This window comes from Pogoniulus pusillus, chromosome 23 (assembly GCF_015220805.1).
Source record: "Pogoniulus pusillus isolate bPogPus1 chromosome 23, bPogPus1.pri, whole genome shotgun sequence".
NCBI classification, from domain to species: Eukaryota; Metazoa; Chordata; class Aves; order Piciformes; family Lybiidae; genus Pogoniulus; species Pogoniulus pusillus.
Window position 1 is genome coordinate 7,293,754 of NC_087286.1, and position 23,016 is coordinate 7,316,769.

General features: G+C 51.7%; 1 protein-coding gene across 1 annotated transcript in view; it reads left to right on the forward strand.

Moving 5' to 3' along the window:
- The first annotated feature begins 1,656 nt into the window (after positions 1-1,656).
- Positions 1,657-23,016, forward strand: part of SCAP (SREBF chaperone) — a 41,992-nt gene continuing 20,632 nt past the window's right edge. The window contains exons 1-4 of the mRNA XM_064162452.1: positions 1,657-1,873; positions 14,413-14,629; positions 18,485-18,614; positions 19,681-19,838. Coding sequence (XP_064018522.1) covers positions 14,508-14,629; positions 18,485-18,614; positions 19,681-19,838 — 410 coding nt within the window. The 5' untranslated portion in view covers positions 1,657-1,873; positions 14,413-14,507. The remainder of the gene's footprint in view (positions 1,874-14,412; positions 14,630-18,484; positions 18,615-19,680; positions 19,839-23,016) is intronic.

The window sequence follows — 23,016 nt, forward strand, 5'->3', positions numbered from 1 at the left end:
GAGGCAGCCCTGTAGCATTGGCTTCCCTTTGGAGACGTCCCAGAATGTCCCAGCTTCCTCCTCCAAAATTGGCAGGGTGACAATGTGACATTGTTGATGGCATTTGCCCAGTTCTTTATGTTTGCATCCAAGCAAGAAAACAGAGCCTGCCCTGGGCTGGGCACCACATAGAGAGCAGCACCCTGATCCTGGTGTCCCCAGGCAAGGGGCTGTTTCTCCAGGATCCAAGGGCCTCCTGCTTGAGCTTCCCGGTACCTGCATCATGCAGTGGTAAAGACAGGGTAGGAAGCACCTGGGAGATGCCTCCTGGAGACAGGAAGGTGAAATCTGTGGTGGCTCCTGGGTCACAGAGAGGACCAAGTCCAGTGTTTCCTCTATCCCTGCCCAACACCCACTGGTGCCATCAGGACGTGAATGCTGGAGGCTTATCTGGCAGCTCTACTGAGCCAAGGCCACCTAGCATGGCCATGACCAGAACAGGACCTTGTTCCAGAGCTGACGTTGCAGGAAGGCAGTGGAGATGAGGAGGGACAGGACTGAGGACAGAACAGGGTGGCCTTGGTTAGGGCCAGCCAACATCTGTGTGTTCAGAGCTCTTTGTTTGCAAGCCAGAAGCTTGTGCAACACCATGTCTCAACCCAGAAGAAAGGTAGGACTTGGCCTGAGCTCCTGGTGGGAGCAGCCTGGGATTCCTGGCCAGTCAGCATCTGTAGAAAGGCCCACCATGAACTAGAGATGGTGAGACAGGTTCCCTGGGAGAGGGTCAGATGTGGTGGTACCTGGCAGGAACTCGGTGTCAAAGCCTGATGGGGGCAAGAAAGTCTCCAGAAGAAGCAGTTCTCTGGGGGGCACTGAGCCTCAGGAGATGACTAAGCTGGGACTGCCTTCTGCTTTTTTCCTGCTTCTCTCTGGCTCTGCACCAAGAACCTGGCTTCTTAGGGCTCCCTGCTCCCCACCTCTTTCACAGGGCTGTCCTAGGGTTTCAGGAATGACAGTGGGAGCCTAGCCGCCTGCCGCCATTCCCTCTGTGCCAGTCCCAGTCTCTCGCCTGCTCTTGTTCCCTGCAGCTCTGGGTTCCCAGTCACTTCTAGCCATGGCTTTCCAGTGCAAGTTCCCCTCCTTCCGGGACTACTCGTCTCAAATTGCTTGTGATTCTCCCTCCAGCATCCCTCTTCACGGTGCAAAGTCGTCTCCCTCCAGCGCCTTTCTTCCCCGGTGCCCACTCCCCTACCATTCCCCGCTGTAAACCTTCCTTGAGCCTCAGAGGGGCCGGTTCTCGGCATCCCCTTTGCACCCCTTGTGCTGCAGGACCTTGCCGTTCCCCTTCCCCGGTTCTCGGTCCGGCTCCTGCCCCCTGCTCCACGTGCTCCCGCTGCGGGCGAGTCGCTTCCGCCCTCCCACGGGGGGGGGCGGGGCGAAAGAGAGCGGGGTGGCGTCTGGGGGCCAAGTGGGCGTGGCTATGCAAATGAGCACCCAGTAGGGATCGGTCGGGTTTGGGCGGGGCTAACCCGTGCGGAGGCGTGGTTACGGCACGAGCGGGCGTCATTCCGCTGGCGCTGGGGGCGCGGTGACGTCAGCGCTGCCGGGGGCGTGAGCGGCGCTGGGCGCTGTGCGCGCGCGCCTGGGGCCCGGCGGCGGCGGCGGCGGCGGCGAGCGGGGAGAGGGCGGGAGGGGGTGGGTTACACCGAGCCGGGCTTCAGAAAAGGGCCCGAGCCAAAGAGCAGCAGTGAGACGCTGGGGTTTGGGCGGTCAAACCTCCCCCCCGCCCCGAAAGAAAACAAAGTGCTCTAGAACGTTAACCCGAGGCGGGCGGGCGGACGGACGGAGCGGGGAAGGGTCAGAGGTCAGGAGGAGACGGCTCCCCGTCGGTAAGGTGAGGAGAGACGCGAGCGGCCCGAGATCGGCACCGAATCCCCCCCGCTGCTCTATAGGGGGGCGCCTTAGGGGTGCGTGGGGGGCGGGTCCCACCCCCCTCGCTTTAACGGTCCCGTAACCACCTCCCTGTCACCCTCGCCCGGGTCCTGAGGGGGGCTGAGGCCTTGAGGCCTCTCCCCGCTGGAACAGGTGAGGGCTAGCCCCTTGCCTGGATGGCCAACCTGCCTCACGGGTGGCTGTCTCTGCCTGGGGAGCAGCGTCAGATTGTGGGGCGGTGGGTGTAAAAGGGGGGGCTCCTTCAAGCTGTTGGGTTTTCAGGTCATTTCGGCGTTCCTTGGGCGTGGAGCGTGGTGGGTGCCTCTGACCGGGGGTTGCGTGGGTTGGGTTTTATTTCCTCTGTGTGTGTTTTCTGACCATCAGCGAGGTTTTGGGTGTTAGCAGGACTTGGTTTGCCTGTCTGCAGAGCGTGGTGCCGTGCTGAGGGGGCTCCTGTACCCTCCGTGTGTGTTTTCTGACCATCAGCGAGATTCTGGGTGTTATCAGGAGTTGATTTGCCTGTCTGCAGAGCGTGGTGCCGTGCTGAGGGGGCTCCTGTACCCTCTGTGTGTGTTTTCTGACCATCACCGAGATTTTGGGTGTTAGCAGGACTTGGATTGCCTGTCTGCAGAGCGTGGTGCCGTGCTGAGGGGGCTCCTGTACCCTCTGTGTGTGTTTTCTGACCATCAGCGAGATTCTGGGTGTTAGCAGGAGTTGATTTGCCTGTCTGCAGAGCGTGGTGCCGTGCTGAGGGGGCTCCTGTACCCTCTGTGTGTGTTTTCTGACCATCAGCGAGATTCTGGGTGTTAGCAGGAGTTGATTTGCCTGTCTGCAGAGCGTGGTGCCGTGCTGAGGGGGCTCCTGTACCCTCCGTGTGTGTTTTCTGACCATCACCGAGATTTTGGGTGTTAGCAGGAGTTGATTTGCCTGTCTGCAGAGCGTGGTGCCGTGCTGAGGGCTGCGGAGGGGGCTCCTGTACCCTCTGTGTGTGTTTTCTGACCATCAGCGAGGTTTTGGGTGTTAGCAGGAGTTGATTTGCCTGTCTGCAGAGCGTGGTGCCGTGCTGAGGGCTGCGGAGGGGGCTCCTGTACCCTCTGTGTGTGTTTTCTGACCATCAGCGAGGTTTTGGGTGTTAGCAGGACTTGGATTGCCTGTCTGCAGAGCGTGGTGCCGTGCTGAGGGCTGCGGAGGGGGCTCCTGTACCCTCTGGGAGATGCAAATGGTGTTTGAGGGAAGGTTGGGGCTGCCGACTACTGCGAAGGGCCTGGAGGAGGATTGGGAAGGAACTGAGATGCAAACGGGGAGCGTTTAATACGTGGGAAAGCAGGATTTGTCACCCTGAGGTGTCACTGTGCTGGAGCAGGGAGGAAAGGAGGGAAAACGTGAGGAAACAAGTCCGAGAAAGGGATGTGGGAAGTTTTGGTGGGTCAGTGGTGGTAGAATGGGACTAAACTGGTAAAGGGATGTGGAGTCAGGAGAACAGGCTTTATGGGGAGGCAGAAGGGGTCCTTACTCCAAGAAGGACATTGAGATGCTGGAGCAGGTTCAAGGAAAAGCAAATTAAACTCATGAAGGGCCTCGAAGATAAGTCTTGTGAGGAGCAGCTGAGGGAGCTGAGGAGAGACCTCATCACCCTCTACAACTCCCTGAAAGGAGGTTGGAGAGAGGTAGGAGTTGGTCTCTTCTCACACGTAACAAGTGACAGGACAAGAGGAAACTGCCTAAAGTTGTGCTAGGCTGGATATGAGGAAAAATTGTTCCAGGAAGGGTTCTCAGGCATTGGAACAGGCTGCCCAGGGAGGTGGTGGAGTCACTGTCCCTGGAGGTATTTAAAAGCCATGTGGGTGTGGTGCTGAGGGACATGGTTTAGTGAAAGTGGTTTAGCAGTGGTGGGATGGAGCTGTCGGTGAGCAGTTGGACTTGATCTCAGAGGTTGCTTCCAAACTCGGCAGTTCTGTGATTCTAAGAAAAAATGCCTGAGTATGGGAATGACTGAAATGTGGAGTAGAACCCTCTGCCAGGTGTGCTGTGCACATCAGTAGCTCACTGACCACTTTGGAACCACAACTTTTCATAGAATGGTTTGAGTTAGAAAGGGCCTTAAAGATCATCTAGTTCCAATCGCCCTGCCATAGGCAAGGGCACTTTCCAGTGGACAGGGTTCCTCAATGCCCCATTCAGCCTGGCCTTGAACACCTTCAGGGAAGGGGCATCCACAGCCTCACTGGGCAACTTGTTCCAGTGTCTCACCACCCTCACTGTACAGAATTTCTTCCCAGACTCTGGTCTAACCCTCCCCTCTTCCAGCTCCAATCCATTGCCATTCATCTTGTTGCTACAAGCCCTTGTAAAAACTCCCTTCCCAGCTCTCCTCTAGCTCACTTCAGACACTGGAAGCTCCTCTGTGGCCTCCCCCAAGCTTTCTCAGTCCAATTCTCTCATCCTGTCCTCATAGGGGAAGTTTTTCAGCCCCCTGGTCATCTTCATGGCCTCTCTGGACCCTCTCTAACAGTCCCTATGTTGGAGGCACTAGAACTGGACACAGTACTTGCAGAGAGCTTCACTCTGTGGTGATGCCATGTTGCTGCAGAGTCCCTTCTCTTTGCCTAATCCCCCTCATCTTTCAAGTAATATTTGGGAATCAACTGAGTTGAGACTGGATGAACATTGTGGTTATTTTCTAATGTAATGAGCAAGGAGATGTTCGACTCCTGGAGTGGTGTGGTTGTGGGTTTGTGTTTGGGAGAGCCCTGAGGAAAGGATTGCTGCCTTTCATGCCAGTATCTCCTGAATCCATCACCCACTTACTTTTTTACCAGGGTTGCTGACAAAAAATCAAGCTTCTGTTTCGTGAGAGGGGCAAAACTGAGGCATGATCTCACCCTTTGTGAAACCCAGAAGTGTTATGACAGTGGACTAGGGTGATAAATTTAGGATTACAGGAGCTGTTGTGTAATGCAGAAAGGAGATTAGCTGGCTGGAGTTCAGAAGGAAGGAAAACACCCTGGGATTTGCACTCAGCATGGGGGCTGTTCACCCCAGAGCCCTCCCACCAGAACGATCCTGCTCTGGCTTTTTGCTTCCAAACCTTCACCTGATAACAGAGCTGTTTGTTTTTCCCACACCTGGTTCAAATATAACATCACAAAAAAGAGCAAAGAAGGAGCAAGTTTTGTCTTGGGAGTGTTAAAACAGTGTTTGAAGTGTTAGAGTCTCAGTGATGAATGAGCTTGTCTGAAGACAGCTGCTGAGTGACTCCCTGGTAATTTCAGGAGTTTCATTTCGGGGGTTGCTGTGCCTGTGTGTTGTCAGTGCTCACATCATTATGGAGAGAAAAGTCTCTTTCCCTCCTGATTTTTGGGGAGGAAAGAGTTGGAAAAATAGACTAGCTACAGCTTGCTGAGCAGAGGGAGGGCACTTGGTCAGGAAGGAAGGGGAGGAAGGTGGTAGTGGAGCAGCAGCAGTGCAGCGATCCCACAGACCCTGGGAATCCTCCTTTCTGTTCCTCCTTCACTCGATACTTTTGGTGGGGACAGACAGCTCTCCCCTGTCTGTCTGGGGAGGGGCAGCAGCTTTCTCCAGTTTCACAACAGTCTCTCTTCAGCTTGCTGTGGCAGTGTGGAGCCCCGGTGATGGGCAGCACCATCCTGCCTGCCAGGTCCTGTATGAGCCAGGAGGAAGCAACGGGGCTTTGTCCCAGGAAGTTGGTCCTGAGTGTAAAACACTTCCGTAGATGGAGGCTGAGCTTTAGAAGTGTTCTTTGGCTGTGATGTCTTCATAGAATCAGAGACTTGACAGCATAGTTTGGGTTGGAAAGGAAGATCATCCAGTCCAACCCCCTGAAGTCAGCAGGGACATCTGCAGCTAGAGCAGGGTGTTCATGGCCCCAAACATTCTGGCGTGGATGGGGCATCTGCCACCTCTCTGGGCAACCTGGGACAGTCTCTCACCACCCTCAGTGGGAAAAAAATTCCTTCTCTCCAGTCTGAATCTCCCTCATCATCAAACCATCACCCCTTGTCCTGTCACAGCAGGCCCTGTTCAAAAGTCTGGCCCCAGCTTGCTGATTGTCCCCTTGAAGCACTGAGGCCACCAGAAGGTGTCCTTGCAGCCTTCTCTTCTCCAGGCTGAACAAGCTCAACTCTCTCAACTTCCAGCCCTCCCAGCATTACTGTGGCCCACTCTGGCCCTGCTCCAACAGGTCCCTGTCCCTGCTGTGCCGAGGATTCCAGAGCTGTCCCCAGCACTGCAGGTGAGGTCTCAGCAGAGGGGCAGAATCCCCTCCCTGCCCCTGCTGCAAACACTGCTGGGGATCAGCCCAGGCTGATGCTGAGTCTGGGCTGGCAGCTCTTAGTGCTGGCTCACCTCCAGCTTCTCACCCCCCAGCACCAAGTCCTCCTCCTCAGGGCTGCTTTCCATCCACTCTCCATTGATAGCAGAGGTTGCCCTGCCCCAGGTTTATAGCTTCTCCAGGACTTAAAGGACCAGAAGGGAAGGGCTGAAGGAGCATCAGGCAGTTCTCTGATCTGCAGCTTTCTGTTTCATCCTCTGTTGGATGTTCTTGAAACCAGAATACCAAAAGCAAAGTGGAGAACATGAAGTTGAAGGTGGTTGTCTTAAATGAATCATTTAATTTGTGTCCTAGGGTGATGCCACAGTCCTGGTGGTTGAGAGCAGCCACTGTCCTTCCTGCGTAACGGGATTCCCTTGGGAAGAGAACAAAATCCTGAGCCTGCTGCCAGGGAAAGAGGATTTCAGCTGTGGCAGGAGAGCACTGCTGAATGAGGAGGGCAGGGGGATTGTGTTTTCTCTGCTAAAAACTGAATGAATCTTGTATGGAGCCTTGTGAGAGAGATGCAGAAGGAATAATGGTGGGGTTGTTTGGAGAGGACAGTGTTGGAGTCAGTCTTGGGGGCTTGTCTGACAGAGTGGTTTGGGGATTGTTTTGCTGTTGGGAAGAAAGAGCTCAGTGATTTGCTGGTCTGAGGTTTCTGATCAGTGATTATGGGGAAGAAAAATATTTAGTTGTGTTGGATGGTGGAGATGACAAAAGCTCCCTTCTGGGAAGCTGGGAGGCCCTGAACCAGTCTCACCAAATGTTGCTGCTGTAACCTGGAACCTGCTGAAAACCAATCCCACCAAGGTGAGTCACCTTACAGGCTCTCACCTTCCCCTGTGCCTCTCAGGGAGCTTCTCCAGCTGCAAGATCTCCAAGTGCAGACTTCTTTGTAAAGGAAACTGCTCAGGTTGAAGGTTTGGTGGTGAACTCGGAGGGAGCAATGCAGGGAAAGACATGGTGGGGTTTTCATCTTGATTTTTGCTTGCTGCTTCATGGACTAACTCATCAGAGTGGTGGTGTTGGCTGTACTCTTTGCCTCCTTTATTTCTGCCACCATTAGTATCCTGCTTGTGAGACAGTCCCTCTTAGCTAGATGATGGACACAGCCAAAACTCCCAGCCTTCCGGAGCTAGGAGTGAAAATACCTCGGGAGCTGTAGAGAGGGAAGCACAATTCCCCAGGGAGCCAAAAGCAGCCTTCTGTTTTGCTGCCAAACCCAGAAGCTTTAGGAACTCTTGTGTCGGGAGGAACCCAGTAACCAAATCCTCCTTCTGAAATGAGAGCCCTTTGAGAGTTGTTTAGGGTGTTTTTACAAGGTGTTTTTCAGGGAAATAATAATGTTTGATGCATAAACTTTGTTTGCAGTTGGTCAGGAAACTTCTGCTGATGGTATCTGGACTGTGTTATGAAGCCTGTTTGAAAGTGGTGGAGTGACCTCACAGCTGTTTCTGAGCCATTGGGAGGGCGGAATTGTCTTCTAGAAGGCAAACAACCCAATTCAGGCTGTGAACCAGGACATTAATACTCGAGGTGCATCAAAGTTGATCACCAAAGCCCACTGGTGAGTCGCATTCAAAGGATGGTTGAGGGAAAAGGATGGAAGGACAGAGGGCTCCTAGGACAGAATTACCACCTGCACCAGTACAGCTGAGGGGCTGACCTCTGTGGAGCTGCTTTGCAGTAGAAGGAACTGACAGTGCTGGGGGACACGTTGTCCATGAAGCCAGCAATGTGCCCTCGTGGCCAAGAAGACCAATGGTCTCCTGGGATTGTGAAGAAGAGTGTGGTCAGCAGGTTGAGGGGGTGTTTTCTCTCCCATTTATCCTACAGCTGTGAGGCCACAGCTGGAGTCCTGGGTCCAGTCATGGGCTCCCCAGTTCAAGAGAGACAGAGAACTACTGAAGAGAGTCCAGGGGAGGCTGGGAAGCTGCTGAGGGGCCTGAAGCATCTCTGTGAGGAGGAAAGGCTGAGAGCCCTGGGGCTGTGAACCTGGAGAAGAGCAGACCCAGAGGGAATCTTCTTTAAGGGACCATGGGAGCAAGAGGCTGGGGCCAAACTCTTGTCAGTGGTGCCCAGGGACAGGACAAGGGGTAATGGGCACAAACTGGAACCTGGGAGGTGCCATCTGAGCCAGGCAGAGAGTGAAAAATTGATTGAGTTCCTCCATGTGGAGCATTCTGCACCAGGCCAGACTCTCTCCTTAAAGTGGGAGGTGGCTTTGCTGGTGATGCTCTGGTGCCTAACCCCATGTGGGTGTTGCATCAGACCTGTGGTATTTTTAAGACCAAGTGATTCCCCTGCTGTTGTAGAGCAGCTCCACGGATAAACAAAAAGCAGTGGATGGTTCCAAAGTGACCACGTGAGGTGCAGCACATGAGGACAGCAGCTGGGTCAGACGGGTGGCCTGGGAGGTCAGTGCTTTCTGAGCAGTGTTCAGTCCAGGGCCAAAGTGTATGAGTGAGGAAAATGCTCTGGGTGCTGGCAGCCAGTGGTGGTGCTTAGGAGAAGTGGTTTGTGGCTGAGAGGCTTCCCAAGCCAGAGGAATACCTTGGCCTGGTGCTCAGCGGAGCTGCTCCACTCGTGTCCAAGTGTTCACCTGCTCAGTCATCTAAACTTGCTATAAACAATGTCCTGGGGGGAGGATTCCCACAGCTTAGCTGTGTGTTTCTTGAAATCTCCCTCTCCAAGTTCAAGCCATCATCCCTTGTCCTATATCACAGCAGGCCCTGCTGAAAACTCTGCCCCCAGCTTTCTGACTGTCCTCTTCAAGCACTGAAAACCACCAGAAGGTCTCCCTGCAGCCTTCTCTTCTCCAGGCTGAACAAGCCCAACTCTCTCTGCCTGGTCTCACAGCAGAGGGCTTCCAGCCCTCTCTGGACACACTCCAGTCCTTCAATGTCCTTCTTGTAGTGAGGGGCCCGAAACTGACCCCAGGATTTGAGGTGTAGCCTCAGCAGTGCCCAGCCCAGGAGTCCCTGGCTTGGTACTGCTGGCCACACTCTTGAATATTGAAACCTGGTTGAAGAACTCAGTGCTGTTCAGGCTGTCCTGGGGTGGTGGGAATGGTGTTTGTGTGTAATTGATTGAAGAGTTTCTACTTGTTGAATGTGAGAAGTGCCCAAGGATCCCCAGCTGAGAAGATACAGACTCTTCTGGAGCCTTATGTCAGGATCAACTGTGCTGGTTTTTCACACCAACCCTTCTAGATACCAGCTTCCAGCATGTCAGGATTTTCCCATAGGAAATGTTCTGTTCCCACATGACCTCTGTGTACTTCCACAGCACAAAGCACTCTGTTCTTCTCATGGGAATGCAAGTGGAGAGTAGGGACTTGGTGTTGGAGCTGTTCGTGTGGTGCTTCTGTGAAGAGAAGTCAGTGTCTTGAGCTCATTTTGTGTTTTCCCACCTCTGAAGGCTTCAGAAGAGTGGTTCATCCCTGACTCTGACTGGGGGAGACTCCAGACTTGGTCAGACTTGAAGAGTGGGAGGATTGGGTGCTCAAGGGTTGTTCTTCCCTTCCTTCCCCTTTGCCCTTGTGCTGGGATGTGACAGCTCCGACAGCTGGCACCAGTTATTTTACTGGAGGGATCAAACCTGTGGTAGCTCCTTGAGTCTTGAGGTCATGAACCACCTCTACAGTCTAACAAAGGGCAAGAAGATTAGCTTTTCCTTTCAGTGATCCAACATCTAGTCATTTTCTGCACCTACAGGGAAACTCTTAGAGTCCACTTGGTTTTGAGAGGTCTTTGTAGTGAGTCCTTCTGCAGCGAGGGCTGAGCAGAGATCAGAGAGATGTTTGCAGGTTGAATGGAGGCTGGTGAGGATGATTCAAAACACCTGTAGCCATGGGGTGTGTGTGAAGATGTCCCTGTAGAGGAAGTGGCCCATGGATATGAGAGAGGTTTTGTCATCTGTGGACCCTATCCTGAGACTCAACATCGAAACTGGAGCCCAGAGAACCTTTTTTCCCTTCTGACAGCACAGATTTGGATCAGTCTGGCTAATTTTGTCTCCAGCAGCATGGATCCTGCTGTTCCCACTTATTTCATGATAACTTTGAAGGCAGAAGGCTGCTCTTGTGCCTGTGCCATCTCCAGGGAGCCTGCCTTGGTTTGATGGATGCTGGCACAGGGCAAATTACTGCTAATGGTCCCTGTGCCTGCCTTGCCCTCGGTGCTGAGACAACAGCAGCAAATTGATCTGCTGCTGGCAGCAGCTGTGAGCAGCTAAGTGACCTCTGGAAGTCCTCATTTTTACTCAGCACTCTTCTTTCCTCTTTGTTCCTTCCCAAATATGCAGCTGGGGCAGGAAAGCTTCTGAAATTCCCCATCTGGGGCTGCCACAGTGATGGGATCCTCTTGGGAAGGATAAATATGTGCCCAGCAAGAACAGGGCAGGGATTGTCCCTATGGACTGGGCACTGGTGAGGCCACACCTCAAATCCTGGGGTCAGTTTTGAGCCACTCACTCCAGAATGGATATGGAGGGAATTATTCTCTGGAGTAAGTCCAGAGAAGGGCAACAAATCTGATGAAGAGTCTGGAGAAGAGGTCTGGTGTGGAGCAGCTGAGGGACCTGAGGTTGTTGAGCCTGGAGAAAAGAGAGACCTTCTGGCTCCTGCAATTCCCTGAAAGGAGGCTGAAGCCTCATGGGGCTTGGTCTCTTCTCCCAAGGAACAAGTGATACAACAAAAGGAAACAGCCTCAAGTTGTCCCAGAGGAGGTCTAGGTTGGACATGAGAAACTTCTTCCTTGAAAAGGTTCTCAAACACTGCAGCAGGCTCCCCAGGGAGGTGGTTGAATTCTCATCCCTGGAGAGGTTTAAAAGTGGCAGAAAGGAGGTGCTGAGGGCCATGGTTTAGCACCAGACATGGCTGAGTTAGGGAACGATTGAACTCCATGACCTTAAAGCTTTCTTCCAACGCAAACGTTCCTGTGATTGTGTCTGTCAGAGGGACAGGTCACACACATGGGAGATGGGAAGTCCAGAGAGGATGCTGTGGCTAATGATGGGAGCTTGGAGAGGCACAGAAGGACCATGTTGGTCTACTTTACCCAGCTGAGCTTTGAGTAGAAACTCATGTGAAGAGTTTAGGTGACCAGACCGAGCACCTTACTTTGTGAGTTGAAGTCCAAGAAAGGTCACTACAAAGTGGTGATATTTTTTTTTAGTTTTTCATTTTTCCTTCTTTTTTCCCCTCCCTCCTGTCCTCACTATCTCCTGGGTCTGGTTTTGTGACACCTAAAGCTAAGGCCTGATCCCAGAGCATTTCTTTTTTGGCCAACTGAGATGTTGACTAGACTTGAAAAAAAAACAAGGAGGCATTTTCATCTCTGGTAGTTTTGCCTGTGAGGTCACACTGGACTCCTGTGGTCTGAGCTGCAGCTATTAGCTGCCCTCTCCTGTACTTAGGTGGTCAAGGGTAGACCTGTGAAGGCTTTCAGGCAGAAATGTAAAGAATCTGGGACACTTAACTGCTGTTGAGTGAGATAAAAGCTTTTGTCTTGGGGAAAGTTGTGGCATTCAGCATCTGTCAGCTTCAGATTAAGGAGATGTTCTCCTTTTCTTCCTTAACTGGTCACTCCTTGCTTTCTGGCAGCAAATCTAGCAATCAGGAGGAGTTTTCTGAGATTCCCTGAATCCCAGCACGGTGAGGTTTGGAAAGGACCTCTGGAGATCATCCAGTGATGGTTTAAACTAAAGGAGCTTGGAGTACTCGGCACAGCAGGGACAGGGATCTGTTGGAGCGGGGTCAGAGGGGGCCACAGCAATGCTGGGAGGGCTGGAAGCTGAGAGAGTTGTGCTTGTTCAGCCTGGAGAAGAGAAGGCTCCAGGGAGACCTTCTGGTGGCCTTCAATGCTTCAAGGGGTGATCAAAAAACTGGGGCCAGACTTTTGAGCAGAGCCTGTTGTGACAGAACCAGGGGTGATGGTTTGAACTGAAAAGAGAGGTTCAGACTGAAGAGGAGGGAGAGGCTCTTGTAACTCGAGAGTATTGAGACCCTGTCCCAGGTTGCCCTGAGAGGTGAAGATGCCCTATCCCTGGCACTAGTCCAGGTCAGGTTGTTTGGGGCCCTGAGCAGTCTGCTCTAGTTGCAGATGTCCCTGCTGACTGCAGGGACTTTAACTAGATGACTTTTAAAGGTCCATTCCTACCTAAACCATTCCATGACTCCACGATGTATAGGATCTTGGCTCTCACCAGCCTCATCCGGGCAGCAAGAGCACATTTCTCATCTCTCCCCTCCCCCAAAATCCTGGAGCTGCAGCAAGCTGCAGTTGTCTGCATCCAGGAAAGGGATATTGATCCCTCTGGGAAGATGTTGTGCTTTGCTAAGAGGTTGGAGCCCAATTCTGTATCCATTTGGTCATTAGGGCAATCTCCTGGTGCTTCTGGTGCTGACTATCTGATTGTGTTTAGATGCACCCCTCAGGGGGAAGAGGTGGAACATTGTGAAGTGGTCCTGTGGGCATCAAACAGGATTTCATTTGAGGTGGAAAAGCAGAGTAGCTGTACTTGGGGGTTGTCTTCCCTCCCTCCTAGCTGAAAGTGGATGTTTAAGAGAGGGGAGAAACCAAGCAGCACATGAAGTACCTCCCCCAGCTTCAGAACATTTGAGGCTCACCCAATTCTGGGGCTTAGAAAGCAATTCTTTGCAGTGAGGGTGATGATGAGACACTGCAACAGGTTGCCCAAGGAGGTTATGAATGCCCCAGGTTGGATGAGGCCTTGAGCAACCTGAGCTAGTGGGAGGTGTCCCCCTGCCAGTGCCAGGGGGATTGGAGCTGGATGACCTTTAAGGTCCCTTCCCACCAAATGGTTCTGTGAATCCCTGAGGCAGTCACCTGTCAATCGATAGATTTCTTGCCTGTGTGAACCCCTCAGACCTTCTCCTCTGATGTTTTTGTTCAGGAGGTGAAGGGGAGTTGTTCAGAACGTTGTGGCCAACTGATTTTTAATGGTTAGCCTGGGGTCAGGACTTGTATTGAATTCTCCAGCTCAATCATTAATGGCATATTCCTGTGGCCAAAGCAACTTTATTCCATCTGCTTTGAGTCTTGTGTTGCCCCAGTCTTGTTCTGGAGAGACCAGGAAAAAATGTGTTTATTTCCTCTCAGATAAAAACATAATCATCTTGGAGAAGTCCTGGCTTGGAACTGGACAAAACAAGTCTGTCTGGCATCCAGAGCAGGTTTCTTTTGCTCCACCTTTCCTAGAAGTTTGGGTTGTGCTTTATTATTGAATTAATCATTTATAGCCTAAGCCTCTCCTTAGGGCTTTTGTAGCACTTAAAAGTGAGCTTGGTAAAGTAGGAATGGATCCAACGTGGTCCTTCTGTGCCTCTCCAAGCTCCCACCATCAGTCACAGTGTCCTCCCTAGGACCTCCCATGTGCAACGTGTGACCTGTCCCTCTGCTGGAACAGGATCTGAGAATCATGCTCTTGTTTTGGTTGGAAAGGCCTTTGAGTCCAGCCATGATCTGAGTCAGCCATGCCTGGTGCTAAGCCACAGCCCTCAGCACCACAGCTCTGCCACTTCTAAACCCTTCCAGGGACAGCCTGCTGCAGTGTTTGAGAACCCTTTCAGGGAAGATGTTTCTCCTAACCTCCCCTGGGGCAACATGAGGCTGTTTCCTCTGGTCCTGTCACTTGTTCCTTGGGAGAAGAGACCAAACCCCCTCTGCCTTCAGCCTCCTTTCAGGAAGTTGGGGAGCCCATAACTGCACCCAGGATTCAAAGAGTAGCCTCACCAGTGCCCAGTACAGAGGTGCAATCCCTGCCCTGCTCCTGCTGGCCACACCACTGCTGATCCAGGCCAGGATGCTGGTGGCCTTCTTGGCCACTTGTGCACACCCTGTCTCCTTTCAGCTGCTCTCACCAATTCCCTCAAGTCCTACCCCACCAGGCAGTTTCCAGCCCCTCTGCCCCCAGCCTGGAGCCTCCCTGGGGTTGTTGTAAGCCAAGGGCAAGACCCAGCCCTTGGCTTTGTGGCACTTCATCCCTTTGGCCTCAGCCATGGCTCTATCTCATCTCTCCAATGTCTAACCTGTCCAACGTCTAATCCTCCTGAGGAGGTCCAGCACTGGAGGTCTTTGTAAAACAAATTGGTAGGATTTCTTTGTTTCTTTTTCTCACCACCTTGCCTCCTGCCCCCCTCCTAGCTGGACACGGTGCCTTTGCTGAAGCATTGCACATGCTGGAGTTGTCCAAGCCCCTGACCTGTCCCGGGATGGCAACCAGGTGACGACGGTCGAGGATGACCCTGACTGACAGACTGCGCGAGAGGATATCGCGAGCCTTCTACAACCACGGGCTGCTGTGTGCTTCCTACCCCATCCCCATCATCCTCTTCACTGGCCTCTGCATTCTGGCCTGCTGGTAAGGCACACCAAGTGCTTGGGTGCTGCTCTTTGTGGGGTTCTGGTAGCAACACCACGAGTGTGCTCAGGTTTCCCTCGCTTGTGGCCTCTCCTGGCAGCTGCTTTGTTTTGTAGCCCAATAGATCTTTGTCATCTCTGGTTTTGAGGGACAAAAGGATGAAATATTTCCATGTAGTTTAATAAGGAAATAGTAAAAACAAAGTGAGCAAGGAAAATAAAGCAATAAATTAAAACAAAACAAGCCCCAAGCAAGTCCTGGTGGTGGACTCCAAAGCCAGGAATGAACAATGAGGAGAGTGAGAGTTGACATTTACCTCCAGCCTTGCTCAGTGTGTTCAACTTCAAGCTTGTGCTCTTCTTCAGCCCTTGTCTTTCTGTGTGTTCTGCAGGTGTTGATTTTGTTGGCTAGTTGCTTCTTTTCCACACATCTTCCTGTTGAATCACAGAATCAATAAGGTTGGAAAATACCTCCAAGATCATTAAGTGCAAGTGTTAACCCAGGGCACCACTAAAACATGGCCCTCAGCACCACATCTCCATGACTTTGAAATCCCTCCAGGCAACCCTCAAGGGGAAGACATTGCTTCTCATGTGCAACCCAAACCTCTCCTAGCACAATGTCAGGCCATTTTCTCTTTTTCTGTCACTTCTTCTTTGGGGGAGGAGACCAAACCCCACCTGGCTCCAACCTCCTTTCAGGGAGTTGGAGAGCCACAAGGTCTGCTTTCAGCCTCCTTTTCTCCAGGCTCAACAACTCCAGGTCCTTCAGGTGCTTCTCACCAACCCTCTTCTCCAGACCCTTCACCAGCTCCATTGCCCTTCTCTGGATTCTCTCCAACCCCTCAATGTCCTTCCTAGAGTGAGGAGCCCAAAAGTGCATCCGGTACTCGTGCTGTAGCCTCACTGGTGCTGAGGCATTGTTGATGACATTGATTTTTGTCATCTCTCTTAAATGGATCTCCATGAAGCAGCATTCCTGTTCTTTACAGAGACACTTACCTGAGCCTCTCACTGTCTGGGTTTTACTTCTCCTTAGTGAAGTGTCACCATAAGCCTGTCTGACACAGGAGCATTTCCTCCTCCTCAGCTCAGAGAAGAGCAGGTGGTGGCCATAACTCTGCTCTTTGGGTTACATCTGAAGTTCCTGTGGTTCTGAAGAAGACTTTTGAGTTGAAGGATGTAAAATCCAGCAGCTGACTCTGTGAAGCAGGGGTAGGAGAATTCCAGAGGGTGAGCCTTTCCTGATGGTCATAATTTGACTGAGGCACCAGGTTCTGCTACTGTAGAACTGGCTGGAGGCAGAGCCCTCTGCGTGTGCACTTCCCTGGATGTCCTTCTAGAAGAACACTTCAGTGTCTTCCAGGCTTGTGTTGTCTTCTGTGACAACCAGGGGAGCTGAGTTGCTCTTAGCCTCTCCATCTTCTGCATCCACAGAGCGCAGAGTCTCCTATGGCACCACCTGATGAAACTCGAAGGAAGCTGTGTAATGAGGCTTTGCAGCACCTCGCAGCACACAGCAGGGGGAATCTTCACTTCCTCCGTGCAGACTTTGGAGGGTCAGGGCAGAGCAAACCTCATTTGTTCAGCAACAGACCTGACAGTATCATTAAGGTTGGAAAAGACCTCTAAGATCAAGTCCCACCTTGTTTGTCTGCTTAGCAAGGCTGACCAGAGCACTGCTGCTGCCAAAATCTTCTCTCCCCTCTGGCCAGACCCCTTTAATCAAATTCCAGCTCTCTCACTTTTGATGGGATCTCAGGCTCTGCTATCTCTGGGACAGTTTAGGCTGGAAATGGGCTAAAAGCTTCTTCCCCAGTGTACAAAATGGGGGTGGCAGCTATTTTAAGGCAAGATATCATCACCTCCCCTCTTACCTAAGACTTGGCAGCTCTCTGCTTCCTTTCATATTCACCAGCAGAGACTATTCTGGAGTGCTGGAGATCTCTGCTTTGATTCTGAGGAGGAGGAGGAAGAATATGCAATTACTGGGTTTGTAGTTCTGTGGCCTTGCCAACTGCCTCAGGCTGACCTGGCACTTCTCCATCTTGGCCCTCTAAGCTGTCTTGAAAATATGTAAAGTAGTTGGATGAACATTTTTGCTTGAACTTAACCTCATGCTTGGTAACTGCACTTCCCTTGCTCAAATTCTGCAGCTGCAGCTCGGAGCTGAGCTGTGTATAGAATCATAGAATCAACCAGGTTGGAAGAGACCTCCAAGATCATCCAGTCCAACCTAGCACCCAGCCCTAACCAATCAACCAGACCATGGCACTAAGTGCCTCATCCAGTCTCCTCTTGAACACCCCCAGGGACGGTGCCTCCACCACCTCCCTGGGCAGCCCATTCCAATGGGAAATCACTCTCTCTGTGAAGAACTTCTTCCTAATATCCAGCCAGTTTCCTTACTTGTGGGTTTGCAGGAGGCTGTCAGGGTGCACTGTCATGTGAGCATCTAAAAGGGCCCTTCCCAAATCCCAAACTTCTTTCTGAGCTTTGCTGTCCCGTGCTTCAGACCCAGCTTTTCTTCTCTGCTTACTTTATCCTGACCATGCTGGTGTTCATCTCTTTCCCTGATGGCCAAAAATAAATCTCTAACAAAGAGGAAGCTCCCAGAATCCCAGCATGGTGGGGCTGCAAGGGACCTCTGGAGATCATCCAGTCCAACTCCCCTAGCTAAAGCAGCTTGCCCGCAGTCACAGTGGCCAGGGGAGTTTGGCATCTCTCCACACAAGGAGATTCCACAACCTCTCCAGGCAGCCTGGGACAGGACTCCAGCACCCTCACAACAAAGAAGTTTCTCCTCATCTTCAGGTTGAACCTTCTTTGTTCCTCATGTCCAACCTAAACCTCCCCTGGGGCAACTTGAGGCCATTTCCTCTGTCCCTGTCACTTGTTCATTGCAAGAAGAGACCAACCCCTACCTGTCTCCACCCTCCTTTCAGGGAGTTGCAGAGAGCAAAACCTTTAGTTCTTAAGGAGCAAGGAGATCTTTCATAGCTATGTTGGTGTTTTATTGCTACTATAAAAAGCCCTTTGAGGTCCAATGCAAATGTGGGCAACAGTTCCAGTCTTAAGGGAGGAAAAGGGTGATGAGGCTGGGGTTTGGCTCAGGGAAGCAGCCAGCTGAACACAATCATAGAAAGGTTTGGGTTGGAGGGGACCTCTAAAGGTCATCTAGTCCAAGCTCCCTGCACTGAGCAGGGACATTCTCTACTACATCAGGTTGCTCAGAGCTTTGTTGAGCCTCAATCTGAGTCTCACCAGAGATGGGGCCTCACCTACCTCCCCAGACAACCTGTTGCAGTCTTCCACCACCCTCATGGTGCAGAGCTTGTTCCTAACATCCAATCTAAACCTGCTGTGCTCTAATTTCAAACCATTGCTCCTTGTCCTGCCACTGCAGGCCTGTGGAAACAGTCCCTCTGCAGCCTTCTTGTATCCCCTTCAGGTACTGAAAGGCTGCTCTAAGGTCTCCCTGGAGCCTTTTCTTCTGTAGGGTGAACAAGTCCAGCTGCCTCAGCCTGCCCTCCTAGGAGAGGATAGCTGAGATGTAGCTATGCTTGCTGTTTTCAACACTGCTGGCTCTGAGGAGATGGAGAGTGATTTGGTGAGGTCCTCCAAGAAAACATCCCTTCTTCCCCCAGGATCCAGTCATCCCTTCCCATGGAGACAGCCCATTTACCTCTTGTGTTGGGGAAACACCAACCAGCTCCTCCTGTCCTGCAGAGGTTGGGTTTGGCTGGCAGGGCCTCGGTTTTCATGTCCCACTCATTTTAGTTTTTTTTAGCTTCTTCTGTCCAAAAGCCTCATTCAACCCAAAGCACAACCTGTCTTCATTTTCTCTTAACCCCAGTTACCCTCTGCTGAAGCTGCCTCTGCCTGGAACAGGACCTGTGGAGTACAGCACCCCAGTGAAGGATTACACCCCACCCTCTCCAGACACAGGTCTGCAGCAAGGGGACCTCAGCGAGCGTCCTGACTGGGTGAGTTCTCTGCTGAGGGGAAGAGGAGATGGAGCATAGGCTGGAGGCATGGGCAGAGAGGAGCCTCATGGAGTTCAACAAGGGCAAGTGTAGGGTCCTGCATCTGGGGAAGAGCAATCCCATGGATCAACACAGGCTGGGGGATGATCTGTTGGAGGGCAGCTCTGTGGAAAAGAACTTGGGAGAGCTGGTGGACAACAGAACAACCATGAGCCAGCAATGTGCCCCTGTGGCCAAGAAGGCAAGTGGCATCCTGGGGTGCATCAGCAAGTGTGACCAGCAGGTTCTTCTCCCCATTTACTCTGTCCTGGTGAGGCCACATATGGAGTCCTGGGTCCAGTTCTGGACTCCCCAGTTGAAGAAGGACAGGGAGTTCCTGGAGAGAGTACAGCCAAGGGCTAGAAAGATGCTGAGGGGACTGGAACCTCTCTGCAGTGAGGAAAGGCTCAGAGAATTGGGGATGTTTAGCCTAAAGATGAGCAGCCTGAGGAGGATCTCATCAGTGCTGATCAGTACTTCAAGAGTGGATGTCAGGAGCATGGCACCATACTTTCTTCCGTGGTGCCCAGAGACAGGGCAAGGGGCAGTGGGCACAAATTTGGACATGAGAAGTTCCATCTCAAAATGAGGAGGAGCTTCTTCAGTTTAAGTGTTGTGGAGCCCTGCAACAGTCTGCCCAGAGGGGTGGTGGAACCTCTGCATCTCAGGAGGGATTCCAAACCCACCTGGACATGATCTGCTCTAAGTGCCCTAGCCTTGGCCAGAGGGTTGGATTCTGTGAATCCTTGCTCCTGCCTCTCCTTCCACCCACAAATCTAGCAGGAGCTGGGAGACTGTGCCTCAGTCAGGGCAGTCTGGTTCCAAAATGGTCAGTGGTGTTTTGCCTCTTAGAGAAACAGACTCCTCTTGTTCTTGCTGGGTAGCACTGTCCTGTCTCACCTCACCTCCAACCTGGGAAAGGAAAACAGCCTGGCAAAGCCCTTGCTGAAAGGTTGCCAAGCCCTGCTCTGCTTCTGCCAAACAGCTTCCTGCTCTCCACGTTTTCATTCTCCCTCATTCCCCACAGTATGTTGGTGCTCCCGTGGCCTACATCCAGCAGATCCTGGTGAAAGCTACTGTGTCCCCGTGGCAGAAGAACTTCCTTGCTGTGGATGTTTTCCGCTCGCCCCTCTCCCGCGTCTTCCAGCTAGTGGAGGAGATTAGAAACCACGCCCTCAGAGACAGGTAACTGCTCTTCAGCCCTGGCTCTGCTGGCTGACCCACTCCTCCTCACACTCACCTTCTGAGTCGCTGCCTCCTGGGCACCAACTGGTGACGTTCTCAACGTGAAAAGAGAATGGGAGGTCACTGCCACCCAGTGACATCACATCTGTCCTGTATGGAGAGGACTTGGTTGTCCTCTGGGCTCTGGTAATCACAGAGGCATTTTGGTTGGAAAAGCCTCCCAGATAGTCCAGGTCAATCACTCTCTAGCTCTGCTGAGGCTGATGCTAAACCATGGCCCTCAGCACCACATCTCTGACACTTTTAAACACCTCCAGGAATAGGGATTCAGCCACTTCCTGAGCAGCCTGTTCCAGGTTGAGAACCCTCAAGGGTAAGGTTTTTTTTCTCATGTGCAACACAAACCTCCCCTGTAGCAACTTGAGGTCATTTCCTCTGGTCCTGTCATTTGTTCCCTGGGAGAAGAGACCAACCTCCACCTGTGTCCAACCTTCTTTCAAGGAGTTGAAGAGAGACAGAAGGTCTTTCCTCAGCCTCCTCCCCAGGCTCAAGAACCCAAATTCCCTCAGCTGCTCCTCACCAGCCCTGTTGCCCTGTTCTGGACCCAGTCCAGCCCCTTGCTGTCCTTCTTGGAGTCAGTAGCCCAAAACTGACCCCAGAACTGTCCCCAGTATGCTCAGAGAAGTCTCCAGAGTGTGTTATTTTCCACAGAAATGTCTTTCCTGAGATACATCGAGATTGCAGGTTCCTTTTCCGTGGCCAGGCACATCTGTTGTCCACATTAAAGAGTGATGGAGCAGCATCTTGTGGCCCTTTCTGTCATTTCTAGCTCATCAGCTCCCACCTTAGAGCAGAAACTGTTTGCTTAGCCCTCCAAGTTCCTGGTCTCACACTTCATACTGTTGATTCTAAGGGGATTCAGTGAATTCCAGCCCTCACCTCACCTGTTTCAGCTGTTCTGTCTCTTTCCTTGTTAACAAGGCTGCAGAGGGACTGTTTCCAAAGGCCTGCAGTGACAGGACAAGGGGCACTGGTTTGAAATTAGAGCACAGCAGGTTTAGATTGGATGTTAGGAACAAGCTCTGCACCATGAGGGTGGTGGAAGACTGCAACAGGTTGTCTGGGGTGGTAGTTGAGGTCCCATCTCTGGAGATACTCAGATTGAGGCTCAACAAAGCTCTGGGCAACCTGATGTAGTGGAAGATGTCCCTGCTCAGTGCAGTGGGTTTGGAGTAGATGAGCTCTGGAGGTTCTTTCCAACCCAAACTACTCTATGATTTTATGTCATTGCCAGATATCCTGATGCCTTCTTCCAAGGTTAGTGATAAAAATAAATCATAGTCCTGCTTCTCTGAGCTGCCTGTGAGCCACTGAGGTGTTAAAGAACCAAATAGATGTGGCAGCCCTGCACGTGGTTTAGTGCTTGTGGAGGTGTTGGGTAGAAGGTTGGACTTGGTGATCTTGAAGGCCTTTTCCAACCTTTACCATTCTGTGCTTCTATGAAATGCCGCTTAGCTTGTCTCAGTGCTGCTGCTTTTCCTCCTCCTTCACTGCATCACCATTCTGGGGCTAAGTTTTGTGTCTCTCCTGTCAGCTAAAGCATTTTCTGTGTGCTGCTGCATCAAAAGCTCTCTTAAGGCTCAGGCAGGTGAGATCTACCATGGCAGCAACTGAGGCATTTAAAGACCTCTCAGCTTGGTTTGCCATCTTCTCTCTCTCTAAAGACAGAGTGTTTATTAAACACCTTAACTTGCCTCTGGGGTTCTGAAACTCAGTTTTCTGCCTAGTTCTAAGCTTTTATCTCTGGTCAGCTCTGGGCTGGGTCTGCTTTCAGAGGTCTGAGCTGCTTCTCGTCTTGTCTATGTTCAGAGACAAATGCTGCTGACATCAGGCCAGGTGTGGTGAAAAATTGTGTGATTAGGGTTTTTGATCATCTCCTGCCTTCTCAGCCAGGAGCTTTCTTCATTTCTTTGTCCTCTCACTCACAGGAGTAGGGAAGATTTACTGCTCCTTCATACAGCCTTGACAGCATCCTTCACTCCTTCCTTTCTGAGCCTGTCCACTGTGCCTCCCTGTTTGAGCATTTGGCCTTCTTTCAGACCATTCCTTCCACAGCAGCTGCCTGCTGTCTTTGGTGGGGAATTATTTAGAGGTGCCTCTTCTGCTGTGAGATGGGAAGCTTCTTCTACCAGCTCACACAGCCTTGGCACTGCCGTTCAGTCTGTGCTCTCAGCTCACCTCCCCCTTTATCACATGTGTAACTAGTTAGTAATCTGTGCAGGGACACCAAGTACAGCTAGAACCAACTTGTCTCCTCTTTATCTTCCCTTGGAGTTGCCCTTGATGAACATGGAAGCAAAATTAAACTTAGAAAAGCACCAAAAAGAAAGATTTGGGCACTTGGACCTAAACCTTGGCCTGAGAGCTCTCCTTTTGGTGACTGGCTCTGACTCTGAGATAAGATCAGAACACAAGGTCGAGTTGGAAGGGGCTTTGAGCAACCTGATCTAGTTGAAGATGTCCCTGAGTTGAGACTAGATGATCTTTAAGGACCTTTCTAACCCAAACCATTCCATGATTCTATGAAATGGAATGATGCTGATGTTCCTGGCTGGCAGTTGCTTTGGTCAGTACCAAAGTGAAGTGCAGCTGATGTTCTTAGTATGGAAAAAGTGATTCTTTTAGACTCAAGTAGAGCAGGAGTGGAAGTCGCTGACAGCTGGGTGGGAAACACAAGGTGATAATCTCATTCATGGTCCACATTTCTTGGCAGTGCTGGCTTGATGATCTTAAAGATTTCTTCCAACTGTTCTGTGCTTCTCTCTGTGTTAAAATGAAGCTACAGGAACATGCACAAGTTCCATTTCACACCAGCCACACTTCTATTAGTTTCTGAACCTTTAAGGCATTTTCTTTTCCATACCCTGCAGAGGACCTCAGAAAACTTCCTGTGTAGTTGCAGATACCAAAACCTTTGTGTGTTTTAGAAGGATAACAAAGCTGCTAAAGGGTCTTGAGAGAACAGGTCTGGTGAGGAGCAGCTGAGGGACCTGGGGGTGTTTAGTCTGGAAGAAGAGGAGGCTGAGGAGAGACCTCCTGACTCCCTCCAACTCCTTGAAAGGAGGTTGGAGCCAAGTGGGTATTGGCTTCTTCTCCCTACTTATCAGGTGATAACAAG